The following is a 15,062-nucleotide window of genomic DNA, read 5'->3' as shown; positions in this document are numbered from 1 at the left end:
CAAAGTATCACAATGTGGCCATTTGGAAGCGAGGAAACGTTTGAACACAGCAATATCACAACGCACGATGTGATTTCTTATTCCATGGACGGCGGCTTCGTCCTAGTGGCCGTTATCGTTCTCATCGTCTGGCGGTGGCGGCGAAACATGAACCGCTTGAAATCACTGGAAGCGGCGACGAGGAGGAACCAGCTAAACGTCTAAGCGGGCGTCACCCGACGCCCGCCGAGTCAACAATTTTGGTGCACCCGGCACCAAGAAGGACGTCTCGGATCGGTGCACACGGCACCAGTGGAATTAAATAAACAATCAAACTCTGTAAAATTCAAGATAATATAAAGTCAGTCTAAGTCAGAACCCCGCCGCGTCGAGTTGTGAATCAATATCACCGCCGTCAGTACTACTATATCCCAGCTGCATTGTACGGTCCTTGCGGGAGCGGGGCCAGTAGCTGTTGGATATCTTTCATTTTTGGTGACCCCGACGTGATCAGCACCGGCTGATCACTCATGTAACTCATCTCGTAATCATTCAAGTGTGATCGCGTGTGCTAATCAATCCTCTAGTGAATCAAGTGTGATCGCGTGTGCTAATCAATCCTCTAGTGAACCCAAGCGACACAAAGCGATAGTCGCCCCGTGTGGAGAGGGACAGTCAATCTTGATCGTGCTCGAACAAAATCGTTAATTTATTAATTGCCCGTCGTCTGCCGTTTTGCCGTCGGAGCTATTACGTTGGTCCGGCCGCTAGTGAATCTAAGTGAAAACATCAATTGTGAATGCCATTGGCGCCCGGCGTCTGCAAAAGTAAAGTACGTGAATATCGCCAGAGAGTGAGCCCTAATTAATTGTCCATGGGGAATCAAAGTGGCAAATCGAAGATTTGGTAGTGCCCGAACAAAATACGCATGTCAGAAACCCAAGAAAAGGTAGTGAAAACAGAAAGAGAGACAAAACGCCAACCAAGAAAAAATAAAAGAGTGGAATTCCGGAGAATCCCTACAGAAGAGGTGCTGTCCGTCGTGGGAACCGTGCAATCTTCCCCCAGCTTCGGACCTGGGAGCCACAACCTCAAGCCGAGGAAACTGGAAGGAGCGAACGCCGTTTACACTCTAAAGTAAGTCCGTTCCCATTTACTAAGTGAATTAAGTGAAAATGCCGCGTGCTGAGGACGAGCGAGCCGAGCTGGTGGACACCAGCAAGAACCAGCTGGTCGCATTAGAAAGCAGTATGAAAAGGTTGGCGAGCGATGCTAAGCAGCTAAAGGACCAGGCCCACACCCGGGTGCAGCTAAAAACAACGATAGGAATGCTGGACGGCCTGTATGAGCAGGCGTCCAACGTCTTGCTACGATTGGAGGGCCTTGATGGCCCTCAACAGCGTAGAGAGCCTTTGATGGCTGTCTACCTAAATGCTAAGGTGCTGCTGGAGGAAATGGCTCAAAAGGTGATGCCAGCTCCTTCAAGCAGCTCTTCAAACGCTCTGCTGGATCAGACCATCCAGCAGTCCTCAGGTCGATCCGACCATTTACCGCGGATCGAGCTTCCAAGATTCAACGGTTCACCCACGGAGTGGCTCTCATTCAAGAGCCGCTTCGAGAAGAGAATATCCGCTCTGAATGAAGATGCGGATAAATTCGCATTTCTGGCAAAATGCCTGGAAAAATTCGAACCTGCCAAAAATTCAGTCGAGGCACTCGAAAACTCGGGAACGAGCTTTGCCGAGGCCTGGCAAAAGCTCGAAACACGCTTTTACAAGCGTAGAATAGCCTTCGAAGGCTACTTTACTAAATTGCTCATGGTGAAGAAAATCATGAGCCCCAACGCCAAGGGAATTATGGCGTTGATCGACGCAGTAGACACCGCAGTCCACGCCGCTCACCAAATCCAAGGTGAGCGAAATCAAACGCTAGATAGTGTGGCCAACGGCCTAATTATTGCCATAGTAAAGGGCAAATTAGACGACGTAACCCTATCCAAGCTTGAAGAGAGCTTGGATCTACAAAAAATCTATACTTGGGCCGAATTCAAGGCCGAATTAGAAAAACGGGCCAATCAGTTGGCTTGTCAGTACCTGGAAGAGGCGCCGCCTAGAGGGCGTCAACACAAAACCGCAGCAGTAGCTGCTGCTACACCAACCAAAGAACCAATAAAAAAGGCTCAATCACAAAACAATCAGAAAAATTGCTTCATATGCGGAAGTAAAGAGCACAGCATTTTTTATTGTGCTGCTTCCCCCTCAAGGAGAGGTGGGAGGCTGTGTCCAAATCCAGGCGGTGCTACAACTGCATGTCTTGGGGGCACTCCGTGCAAAAGTGCTCCTCCAACGTGAGCTGTAAGGAATGCGGGGCGCGCCATCATACGCTCCTGCATTTCGAAGCTGCGGAAAACCCCCCGCAACCAACCCAAAAGGGCAATGAAGGGTCAACGACTACGGCTTCGGCCTCAACCAGTATCACCCAGTGACTACCAGGCAGCTACGTGTTCCTGGCTACCGCCCTCGTCCAAGTGAGGGGAGCTACGACTTGGTACCAAGTAAGGTGCCTGCTCGACTCGGGTAGTCAGGTCGAAACTATAAGTGAACAGGCAGCCCACCTTCTTGGCTTGCCTTTTTCGAAAACCCAGCTGACCATAAAAGGGATTAGCGGAGGTATTAATGCGCGACGAAAAGTTACAACTCAAATCGCCTCTAAGAGTGGCGATTTCACAATGACAGTGGACATGATGGTTGGCCCGCGCCTGATTGAGGACCAACCCAGTATCACACTACACGCAGGAGAAATAAGGGTACCAGCGGGCATTGAACTAGCTGACCCACTCTTTTATCAGAAGCAACCAGTCGAAAGACTACTTGGATCGCGAATATTCTTCCAAATCATGGGACCCAGATCCATCAATCTGGGCAGCGGACCAATCTTCCAAGAGTCCGCATTCGGGTGGCTTGTTGGCGGACTAACATCGTTGCAAGTACCGCGACGAGCTACCACGGCGGTTATAGCATCTGAGCCTGAAGTATCAAGCAAGTGGGATTGCGCATCGGCCCCAGACCATAGCTACCAGGATCAAGGACTAGATAATCTGTTCAGAAGTTTTTGGGCGCTTGAGGAGGTAACTTCTGCGGAAGCGAAGCCCTGCCACAGCGCGAATGCAAGCGAGGAGCATTTTCAGAAATACACGACGATAGGAGCAGATGGAAAATATGTAGTCCGCATTCCCTTCAAAAATGAGCCACAGTTACTAGGCCATTCTTTTGAGCAGGCAAAACGGCGATTTCTATCCTTGGAAAAACGCCTTGCCCATCATCCAGAAGTTTACAAGCAGTATAGAGAATTCCTAGCTGAATATCTCGCGATGAATCACATGGAAATAGTCCACTCCAAGGACAAATCCAAGGTCAGGTACTACATACCGCATTCTTGCGTAATCAAACCAGATTCCACTTCAACAAAATTACGAGTAGTATTCGACGCCAGCGCAAAAACGTCAAGTAACATATCACTCAACGACATTCAGCACAGTGGTCCTGTTATACAGCGTGAATTATTTGACCTGTTGTTGGATTTCCGATGCCACGACAAAGTGGCCACAGCCGACGTCGTGAAAATGTATAGGCAAGTAAATCTTCACGAAGAGGATTCGTGGTTCCAATGCATCCTCTGGCGGAACGATCCCTCCGAGGAAATACAAGTATACCGATTGAAAACGGTAACGTACGGCGAGGCGGCATCGTCCTTCTTGGCATGCCGAGCGCTTCATGAGGTCGGAGAGGAAATTCGACCCGAACAACCTGAAATTGCTGAGGTTATTCAACAATGCTTCTACGTGGACAACTTCATGATGGGGGGAGATTCAGCCGAAAAACTGTTGGAAAGGCGGCAGGCAGTGGAATCAGCTGATTCGCAACATGAATGGCAGCAGCTGAAGAAAACATTACCAAAACTTGCTAGCTTGACAATTCCGCGCCAGGCGATTCCTAGCAATCCCGTGCACCTGGAACTGCATGGATTCTCAGATGCTTCTAACCTGGCTTATGGTTGCGCGGTCTATGCATATTGCATAGACGAGAAAAATCGAATATCTATGAACCTATTGTGCGCCAAATCTCGAGTGGCGCCAATGAAGGATGTCACCCTTCCACGAAAGGAACTTCTGGGAGCAAAGCTACTAGCAGAGTTAATGAAAAGGGTAATTTCCATTATACCAACACACGTTCAAAGAACATACTACTGGTGCGATTCACAAGTAGTCTTGGCTTGGATTCATTCAAGCGTACCCCACAGTGAAGTGTACGTTCGCAATAGAATCAACGTAATTCAGTCCCTTACGCATCGAGAGGATTGGCGATACGTTCCAACGGATCAGAACCCAGCTGACATAGTCTCGAGAGGTATCTCCGTGAGAAAACTTCTAACCACGAAAAAGGATATATGGCTGCATGCCACAAACTATGCGCTAGAGAACAGACGGCGCGCTGAGGCATATGGCGCTCCGCAAGTGATAGCAATCTGTTCGTCAACCGACAGAGACAGCGCCAGCAGTGAGGTGGAGGACTTAATATCAAGTTACCCGCACCATAACTCATTCCAGAAGACGCGGAGGCATTTTGCTGTCGTCAATAGGGCCATGAACAACTTCATGTCTAAATCAGCGGCCATCAAAAGTCGCGGGATTAACCGAGAGCCATGCTTCGGGCCCCTAACCGTCAGCGAACTGGAGGCTGGTGAACAACTGATCGTCAAGCATCTACAGCGCATCAGTTATCCAAAGGAGCTCGCTCACTTAGAGGAACAAGGAACCCCTACAAAGCAGGGCCCCCTTCAACATCTCAGTCCAATAATCGAAGATGGACTCATCCGCATCGTGGGCAGGCTTAGCCTGTCCGACTTACCTCAGCATCAACGGCGTCCAGCAATAATACCCCAAGAGCATTTCTTCGGAAAAATTATACTAGAGCACATTCATCGACGAAATCTCCACGCTGGCTTGGAGACAATCATTTCGGACTTCCAGCAACGCTATTGGATGCGGAACCTCCGAAAACTGGCCAAAACTGTCGTCAATCGATGTATCTTGTGCGCACGAGCTAGGCCGCGCAAGCTTCAACAACAAATGGGCCAGCTGCCAAGACCTAGGGTGAATCCATCCCCAGCATTCACCCACACCGGAGTAGATCTATGCGGTCCGTTTCAGATTCTGCCAAGCCCACGGGCCAAAACGAGGTGACAGTGTACGTGTGCATCTTCGTCTGTTTTTCAACAAAGGCAGTTCATCTTGAAGTGGTGGAAGATCAGTCCACAGGTGCATTCATTGCTGCTCTGATGAGGTTTACTTCACTGCGTGGGAAGCCAGAAGTAATCTATTCAGACAATGGACGGAACTTTGTTGGAGCAGGTAGGGAACTTGCAGAACTACGGAAAATCTATAACAATGAGATCTTTCAAGACGAATTGGTCGGAATAGCAGCCAACAAGGGGATAAATTTCTCCTTCATACCGCCCCGAAGCCCAAACTTTGGAGGGCTTTGGGAAGCTAACATCAAAGTTGCAAAACGGTTGTTCACGGCAGCAGCCCGCGGGGCATGCTTCAACATTTTGGAACTGCAGACTGTACTCTACCAGGTGGCGGCAATTATGAACTCTCGCCCCCTCACAGTGGTCTGGACGGATGCTAGCATCCCAGAACCACTGACTCCAGGCCACTTCCCCAAGCAACCAAAAGTTCGGATTTCACTTGAAGCGCGGACTCAGAAGTTTAAATTTGGTTCAATACTGGCTTCGTCGAACTTGATTCTCCAAAAAGTTACTCATGTATTGTTTATGAACTTGGAAGTACATGTACAAGCTTTTGACTTCTCTTCAAAACGACATTAAAGTCGAAAACAAGTTCAGAAAGAACTTACGTTGAACTTTCGAGCAGAGTTTAATCAAATATTAACCGAACTCATTTTGAACTTTTCCGTGCATCTAAAGCTCAAATGAAGTTCATATGAACATGTTCCAACAACTTGAAATGTTCCGTTCCGAACTTGATTTGAACTTTTTTTGAACTTACTACTCAAAGTTCGGATAAATATTAACCGTACCAAAAGTGAACTTCACTTGAACTTCGGCGACAGCGGAGCTGGGGAGAAGTTCTCATTCAATTAAATCATTCGGAAATCGAACGCAGCAATCACAGTTTGTGTTAATTTCACAAGTACACTTCGTTTCATTATAATATGTCAACGTACTTACTTGTAATCAACGCAAAACATCCATATTGTGTGGCTCAAAAGCTGCCCCGCAGCGGACAACTGGTAGAGCAGGATTCCGCCGGAGTTTTTTTCAGCTGCGGATAATAGTCTCCCATGTTTTCAACCCCGTCTCACTAATCGCACCAGCGCTCCGGTAATCGACGCGATCGTAATCATTGAAAACATATATACTTTTCTAAATTATTGGCACTGGCACTAATTTATTGCTTTGCACTTGTTCAAATTACGAACCAAAACAAACTGTAAACGTCAAACTGTGTAAGTTCACAAGAAGTTCCACGTAAACTTTTTTCGAACCTTCGGCTTCAGGTTCAGAGAAAGTTCACATGCGAACCTGATTGAGCTCTACTAAAAGATATCAGCACATTGAGTAAAATCCCGCAGTGCCTAACAACACATACATGGAGTAGTGGTTAGGCGCCGACTTTCAACGAGGAGAACCCGAGTTCAAATCTCAGTAAGTAAAAAACATAAAAATTATTTCAAGGTATATGGATTCCTCATGTGCTAATGTGTCTCAATAATAAATTGCTTTTGAGGACTGAGCGCATTTTTTTCTGATTTTTTCGAAGCTTATTTTTAAGCTGAATAGCGTTCCCTTCAGCGACACAAGTGTACTTTTTGTGAACTGAAGTTCGATTAATTACTTAAAAAGTGAGTTGAATAGAATGCTATTCATCTACCTTCGAATAGCTGATTAAGCCCAAACATGCTATTTTATCCGAACTTTTGGTTGCTTGGGTCCTCATCGGAAGATCAATGACTGCTCTGCCAATCCCAGGCAAATTTATCGAAAACGGGAGCATATCGGTACGCTGGAAGCGTATTCAACATCAAACTCTGCAATTTTGGCGGAGGTGGCAGGATGAATACCTGCAACATCTGCGCTGCATGGCCAAATGGACCAAGAAGCAGCCCAACCTAGCAGTTGGGCAAGTTGTCCTCATTGGAGATGACCACAATCCTGTAGCAAAATGGCCTATGGGTATCGTAACCAGTACGCATCCAGGTGCTGACGGCGTCGTGCGAGTTGCCACAGTTCGCGTCGGACCTAATCTTTACAAACGCAACGTTCGACTGTTAGCCCCGTTGCCCATCGACTTACCAGCAGTTGACAATAACGCAGAACTATCTCCAATCAACGAAGTAGCTGAACATGAAGAGGACCCCCCACCTCGAGCAATTTGGGACGATCGCTTGCGTCCTCGTCCCAAAGGGGGGAGAAAATGGATGTGATCGAAGTAGGAATGGGTGGTCACCCTATCATCGCCCAGGGTTCATGGCTGCACTTTGATCGAGCCATCAGCATTAACAAAAATTAAGGCGACGGAGTTCTCACCAAGAACTTTCAACGCAGCAGAAAATGTGCCCCTCAAAGAGAGCACTCGTCGGCAAGTCTTGGCCCCACAGGAAGGTCCCGGCGGACCCCACATGGCACCGAGCTGAAGGCGCATCGTCAGCTTGAAATGCGCACCGAGCGGACCGAACGGGTCCGCCTCGATCGTACGACAACCGTACAGTATCATTCTCTATCAACCAGCGCGGCTACAAAGTATCACAATGTGGCCATTTGGAAGCGAGGAAACGTTTGAACACAGCAATATCACAACGCACGATGTGATTTCTTATTCCATGGACGGCGGCTTCGTCCTAGTGGCCGTTATCGTTCTCATCGTCTGGCGGTGGCGGCGAAACATGAACCGCTTGAAATCACTGGAAGCGGCGACGAGGAGGAACCAGCTAAACGTCTAAGCGGGCGTCACCCGACGCCCGCCGAGTCAACAATTTTGGTGCACCCGGCACCAAGAAGGACGTCTCGGATCGGTGCACACGGCACCAGTGGAATTAAATAAACAATCAAACTCTGTAAAATTCAAGATAATATAAAGTCAGTCTAAGTCAGAACCCCGCCGCGTCGAGTTGTGAATCAATATCACCGCCGTCAGTACTACTATATCCCAGCTGCATTGTACGGTCCTTGCGGGAGCGGGGCCAGTAGCTGTTGGATATCTTTCAATGACAATAAATACTTTGAAATGAGTCGTGCACTGGATTCACTGGTAAGTCTAGAAGAGTTTTATTACGGGATGAAATAAGTAGAGTTTTGAAATGACAGATACTTTTAACCCTCCTTGGGCATAAAAGTCATTTTTGACCCATACCGTACACTATGTCAGCGAGTTGTTCCAACGTGGTGCATTAGGAAGGTTAAGCTTTTTGATTGGGACAATATTGGTACTGGTGGTAGTATGTCAATACTTAAAAATGAGGGTAAAATAGAGAGTAATTTAGTTAACATAAACAGCCGTGCAAACCCGCGGAATAAAGTTATATTAATTGAACATGAAAGTCATTCAAGTGAAATAGCGGATACGAAATAGTATGCTGGATTTATTGGGAATTGCTTAAAAAGGATTGAAAATTAGTCTTTGGTTGCGTCTACAAATGAATTTTAGGTAGAGGTGAGAATCAATAATATTTTCTCGTTTATTGAAGTAGCCAGAGAAGTTATTGATGAAACTAAGTATTTGAGTTGTATTGATTTTGAAAGCACGGGCTCGGTCATTGGCTCATTGGGAAAAAAATGTCAAGAAAATACCTTTAGGCAAAGTGAAGAATTGGCTTAGTTTGAATGTTGAACGCCAACATGGAGGATCTGACCACCTGACCTCAGAATGAGAGAACTCGGCATGGTCGGCTTTTCAGTTTCAGAGTGGATGGTGTTAAAGATGGTTTTTGGTCTAGAACTCAGATGTTGATGCTCAGAGTAGATTAAAAAAAGCAATATGATTGTAGATCATTTCAGTTTAGTTAAAAAAATATCGTAGAAATAAGAGATTTCACAAATAAAATATTTCACATAAAAAAAGGTTTCTTACAAACAAAGAAAATTTCTACCTTGTAATTGATTTAGTTGGCTTTAGCAGGAGTGAAATTTTGGAGGTATGAATCTACACTCAGAAAAAAATCTAAACTAAATAGTTTAAATCTCATACTAATCACGTTTCGCCTGGTTGACCCCAGACTTCGTATATGTTCCGGTAAAACTGGCCTAGTATAACTTCGATTTATTTGTACTCTAGTATAACAAACGATAATACGGGAAAGCATTACATGATTTTAATGAAACATTTTGAGGTTATGATTGATTTGCAAAACTAAAACAAAAAAAAAATTAAAAACTTTTGAATTTATTCACTTTTTCAATTAAGGTACAATTGATTTTACACTTTCTGTATCGTAAAAACCAGCATCGAAACTCAATAATCAGGCAGCGGAAAATGAGCGGCTCCATCCTTCCGATTGTTGTTTGCAACGCAGCAGGTATCTTACATGTATGAATCTGAAAATGAAAAATTGCAACAGCGCTTTTAGAAGCTTGAACAATCATTGGGAAAAACAATTTTACCTTGTGCGATGCCGAATTATGATGAAATCAGGATATTCCGCTGTTGTTCATCTCTACCGCCTGGAGTGGTGAAGCAGGAAAGCCGGGATCTTGGCCAGGACGGTATTTCAGACGGCACATTTCCCGGAACCAATGGCGTTCTGCTGCTCCTATAACACACGCATTGATGCAATTGATCATTTTTCGCTGGATCAAGGTTTGATTCAAACCCTGATTCAAACTTACTTGCCCTTGATTGATTGGAAATTTGTAATTAAATTTGAAGAGGTTCTAAAAGTTGAACTTGTGTAAACACGGAGACGCCATACCTTTTCTTTTTACACTGCAATAAAATTATCTTAAATGAATTCTTGCTCAGTTTACCTTTTCAAGCAATGTAAGTATAAATTTTAATCTAGTCTAGGTGTAAACTGCAGTGAAACTAAAAAAGTATAACTTTTAAACTGTCTGTGATTTGTTATGTTTCTGAGTGTACGGGGCATTTCATGGAATGGTGAAATGTGAAGAAGAAATCCTGTGTTCTCCAATCGTACTTCGGTGAAGCTATGCAGGTTGCTGAAATCATCGTTCAATACGTGCGTGTATTTGATGTTCCTCCGGAGATTGATCACAAGCATCTGCCTGTGGTGCTTGGACATGGACAGCCTTCGACAACCTCCATACCGGTACCAGAGGGGTATACATGGAAATCAATACTGATATCCATGCAGTTATGGAGCTCGGTAAATGGAAGGCGAAGATCTACCATATATGAGAAGCTACTGGAAAAATGTTTTGTGTGCCGGTCGGAAGGTCACCGTAGGAATTTCTGCCCAACTTTAAAACTGGCGGAGAAGCAAGGTCGAGACAGAAAAACAGCAGTTTCTTATGCCGGTGTTGTGGAAGGAGGAGTATCAGCGCTACATGGCGGAGCAGACACTATCGACGAAGAAAAAATTGAATTTGTAGAGGAAGACATCTTGGAGCCCAAACGCGATTGGTAACAGAGAAAAACGAAAAACCCACTAAAGAGAAGTCGTTGAGTTAGAAGAGGAGCGCATGAGGCAAATAAATCTGGTTTGGTTTAGAAAAGTTTCGGCAAAACTTCGCCAATTTATCGGAGATGATAGAAGCACCACCAACGCCAAATAACAGCAAGGATCAAGCGTGTCCACGACGGAGGCAGTTCGCAGCGTCTGGCTCGATGGAGTACAACAAGTATTATTAGTAACTTTTTTTTTTTTGGTCTAGTGTTTCGGCTCTGTTATGCTTAGGTGTGGTTCGAGCCTATCAAATGAGCAAATATATTAAAAAAGAGACCCTGTGATGAAGTGTAGTGACCGAGATTTTCACGATTCTTTCGCATTGCTTCGAAGAAGTTTATGTTTGAAATGTGAGGAGGAGACTCATTAAGTAAGGGAAGGAGGATAACTGTAGTTTCTGTCAAAAGGAGGGTATTTAAATAAATAGAGTATTAGAACATAAATCAATTGATTCTAGTGCTGCAGCTAACGTGATTCCTGTTAATGCTTTGTAGCAGTCAGAAGTCGGTTGGAATAGTAGTGTGTAAATATGAATCTGAACTTTCTATATGATCAAACAGAATACATACTGCATGCTATAATTGACATGCAGTCTCGTTTTGAGTTTCACATATTTATTTGGAAATATTTCTTTATCTCGTGTGTCGAATGGCTCTTCTTAAAATAAAAATCTTAGAATTGGCAATGAGTTTTATCCAGGGTTTGAAGACATAAAGATATAACGTAGAGTGGAATTTATTGTCATATGCATTGATGAGTATTGATAGGGCTCAGGAGCAAAGCAATGAAAGGACTATACGTTAGTGTTCACATTGGCGGAGTGTAGTAATTCGAAAACTATAACAGCTAGCCAATTAAGGTCGTTGACACGAAGCGGTCAAACATTACCCATCACTCGAAGTGTTCATTTTTATGCAGGATACCAGATTGATTGAAAATTGACCCAGGACTAAGTTCTTCAGAGTCGAGTTGCAGTTCTTCTATAAATGGATGGTTCAATAGAAATTTAGACAAACAGAAAGCTAGAACAACTATTCGTGATTTGAAATGGTAGTAATAATATTATCCAATTTTAAAAAAAAGAGGTGGCAATCAATATAAACAAAATCGGCAAACAGTTTGTATGGATGAAATGATAGAAATTAAGGTATTTGAAGAATTGGAATTGTAAAATCCGTACATTGTTATCAACAATTTCTTGTGCATTTGATAAAAAGAAAGTGAATATGTTATCTAAGACTTTGATAGATTTTATCTTTGCCTCCTTGAAATAATAGCTATTGTTAGTTATTTTGCTGCTTCAGTGTGCGTTAATATTTTAGTTATTCAAAATTGAAAGAAAGGTGAGATTGTAAGGGTATGTTTGGATTTGCAAATTGGCATCGATTCATAAACACTGAATTAGATAACATAGATAGCAGGCCTAGGCCATTTCACCACAAATAGCGTATATGCAGACGCTAGCTGTGCTTGACCAAAGGAGATCGAGACGAGAGGTTTTTTTTTTATTGTACGAAGAATGATAATGAACAGGAACCATCAGCTGTTTTCAACCCGTACAACAATATTTAATGAAGCCGAAGAAACTAATATAACGCAAGACAAGTCAAAAATGTTATAAAAGACCTAAATGTTAAGGAGGAGACAGCAGCGGGACAAAATCAAAATATAGTTGAAGTATGAGGGAATGGAAGCTATACAACTTAAAAACGGAGAAGCATAAAACGGCTCAACTGACAATGTCAAATTATTTCCAGGGATTTCATTGCAGAAAAACAAAATGAGATACCCAATATTAAGAGATACATTTTTGTTCGTTAAGTACATTAGTCTTAAGTAATGAAATAAAAAAAAAACTGTAAAGAAAAGGAGGAATGTAGTGTCCACACTACTACAAATAATAATATCTTGAGTGAATGCATCTTAGAGTGCATGCTGTCACTCATGCGTAGGTAAACCATATACAAATAAATATGCTCAGTTCTATTCAGACCAACACCGCGTGTACACGTCTCTCTTGTGATGCATCCGAAGACCACTTTCCGACATTACAAGTTTGACAACAGATTTAGTATGGGGAGAAATGTCACTTGCCCTTGCAGAGCGTGACAAAAACGAAATAAAAACGAAATAGTGATTTAAACGACTAGTCATAAGACTGGAAAACCACTACAATGTATTGCAAAGTGGAAACTATCCATTAGAATTGAATTGAAAAGTCACCCGTACACTCGATATCTTCCAATCATCTTCTATGTGTTATAACTATTTAGTAATCAAAATCTATCCAATGATTCCGAAATGAAGCATAAAAAAACTAATAAAAGTTCTTAAAAAGTTGTATTGAAACCTCAAATAGCGTCAGTCTTGCCTCACTTTGCATATCACTGTTTGTTGGTTTTTTATATTTGTGACATTTCCAGAACATGGATGTCTTCTTAATCTTGTTCTACATTTTCAATTTTTATTTTTTCTGTAAACTTAGTTAAATTTGTTCTCAGCATAAACAACAATGAACATATTCAACAGGAACATATCTTAAACTAAGTAAAAAGAATATAGAGTTAAGGACTGTTCCTTTTAATTGCACAACGATTTTGCATTCTTTGACAGATTTTTTTTGTTTGTATTAACGTGTATTTTAACTTAAATGCTAATTCTACACTTAAAATTCCTTCTTTGACAGATATGTATTTCGACCTCAACTGTTAGGTCATCTTCAGTGTCTCGTACTTAATCCGATATTCGTTTTACGTACATGTATTCCGCTAGCATGCCCAGGTTCAGCATCATCATATCTGAAACTGTTTTAATCAAACATTGATTGATTCCACAATAAAAAAAAATGATTACAAATGCTTACCTTAAAGTACGTGTATCAAGGGCGTGTGCCGAAAGAATAATTAAAAGCTATTCTCTAAGGGCTGATTTCTTAACCTCGGATTGACCGGTAAACCAGGTTTACCCATATAGTTAAACCTGGTTTATCGCTTTAGTCAGGGTGAAGAAATCGGCCTTATGTGTCCAACATGCGAACAAAAGTATTCTTAAAAGCAAAATCAGAGCACAATATACACAAACGTTCTTATTATATTCGAAGACAGTGAAGAGAATTGTCAGACAAAAGAAGCACAAAACAAGCAACAAAGAAGGTGCGACGATTAGTCTTTATCCCTACTGGAGACAGATAATGACATTATCTCGAAATTTTTTGTTGCAGACAAAACGGAAGCTGAATTTGTTGCGTACTTTTCAACTCGTGAATAATCAATTATTACTAACCTAAAGTCGAAACTGTTTGATGATAGAGCTTCACCAGAGTTGCAGTGTTTACCGACTCGAAGTTACCGTTCGAAAATCGCAATGCAAGGCTTAAAAATCTCTAAACTCGTGGTGTACGATGTTAATCCCATTATTTTCAAGTTGGGACAAGCTTATGTCGCATGGCTTGTTTTGTCGCAACAAATACAGGTTGCGACATTGTCATTATTGTTGCGCGATGGTTGAATTTTGATTCACTGTTCGAAGAGCTATCAGTATTTCTGCTAAACTAGCTCAGAACAACTAAGATTACAGTTAACAAGATGTTAAGAAACACGCGTGATTAAGTCACCATATTTGTTTAAGGACAAGGTATTTGGAGTACATAGCTCAAATTTTCTAGAGCACCGTTTTTTGGAACCGTTGAATGAATTTGGATGAAAATGCATCACGCTGTTGACAACCACTGAACAATTAGCATGATGCATTATCATTTCAGCCATATCATTTCAACGGTTCTAAAAAACGGTGCTCTAGAAAATTTGAGCTATGTACTCCAAATACCTTGTCCTTAATGGTTTCGCAATCGAATCATCTTTCGTGGCAGTCTGATCGTCGTTTAGATGTATCGTTACATGGTTTGGCATGCAAAGTATGTGCAACTAATACCCGCCATTTCAGGCAAATTAGCACATAAAGAGTATGTGCTGCAAATGGCACGATTCACAGGTATATATGTACCTCAAATGTATGAGTCGCACTAATGAGAAGTATTTCTGGAGAAACATTTGAAAAGGGCCCAAGAGGTCTTGTGTATTTTTTCGAAAACGCACCGTATGGCTTAACAGCAGCCCGCCCACGCAAATATACACCGTTATCCGAAAGATCGATGTTTGCTCTCTCTGATAACGGTCTTAGTTTGTGTGAATAAGCTAATGGGGGCTCAGGAACGACATGTGAATTGTTTACCAATGCTTGTATGCCATTTTCAAATGTTGCTCCAGATTTGTTTTTCTCCATTACAATTATCTATGTACCAGACATGTGAAAGGAATGTAGACTTTTATGATTTATGACTTTCGGCAGACTGTAGTGGGCTGGACACATGAAAAGAACGCT

At 42.8% G+C, this 15,062-nt stretch overlaps 2 protein-coding genes and 2 long non-coding RNA genes across 4 annotated transcripts in view; 3 read left to right on the top strand and 1 right to left on the bottom strand.

Moving 5' to 3' along the window:
• Positions 1-1,154: 1,154 nt before the first annotated feature.
• Positions 1,155-2,337, top strand: LOC134286126 (uncharacterized). The gene is made up of 2 exons (XM_062847699.1): positions 1,155-2,199; positions 2,243-2,337. Exons 1-2 carry the CDS (start codon positions 1,155-1,157, stop codon positions 2,335-2,337), a joined length of 1,140 nt encoding a protein of 379 aa, XP_062703683.1.
• Positions 2,338-3,349: 1,012 nt separating this feature from the next.
• LOC134286125 (uncharacterized) lies at positions 3,350-5,221 on the top strand. The gene has a single exon (XM_062847698.1). It carries the CDS (start codon positions 3,350-3,352, stop codon positions 5,219-5,221), a length of 1,872 nt encoding a protein of 623 aa, XP_062703682.1.
• Positions 5,222-9,436: 4,215 nt separating this feature from the next.
• On the bottom strand, positions 9,437-10,129 carry LOC134289012 (uncharacterized). The gene is made up of 3 exons (XR_009998218.1): positions 9,886-10,129; positions 9,661-9,809; positions 9,437-9,594 (listed from the first exon to the last, which is right to left on the bottom strand). It is a non-coding gene; the product is annotated as an uncharacterized LOC134289012 (long non-coding RNA).
• Positions 10,130-14,436: 4,307 nt separating this feature from the next.
• Positions 14,437-15,062, top strand: part of LOC134287671 (uncharacterized) — a 6,181-nt gene continuing 5,555 nt past the window's right edge. The window contains exon 1 of the long non-coding RNA XR_009997439.1: positions 14,437-14,510. This is a non-coding gene — a long non-coding RNA (uncharacterized LOC134287671). The remainder of the gene's footprint in view (positions 14,511-15,062) is intronic.

Source organism: Aedes albopictus, chromosome 2 (assembly GCF_035046485.1).
Source record: "Aedes albopictus strain Foshan chromosome 2, AalbF5, whole genome shotgun sequence".
Taxonomy (NCBI): domain Eukaryota; kingdom Metazoa; phylum Arthropoda; class Insecta; order Diptera; family Culicidae; genus Aedes; species Aedes albopictus.
This window is presented reverse-complemented; position numbering and strand designations above follow the sequence as displayed.

What these genes read in the sequence shown, in the direction of transcription:
- LOC134286126 (XM_062847699.1), top strand. Translation starts at nt 1,155, where the DNA reads ATGCCGCGTGCTGAGGACGAGCGAGCCGAGCTGGTGGACACCAGCAAG. An exon ending in AAATTGCTTCATATGCGGAA is followed by an intron (nt 2,200 to 2,242) that starts GTAAAGAGCACA and finishes TTCCCCCTCAAG; the next exon opens with GAGAGGTGGGAGGCTGTGTC.
- LOC134286125 (XM_062847698.1), top strand. Translation starts at nt 3,350, where the DNA reads ATGAATCACATGGAAATAGTCCACTCCAAGGACAAATCCAAGGTCAGG.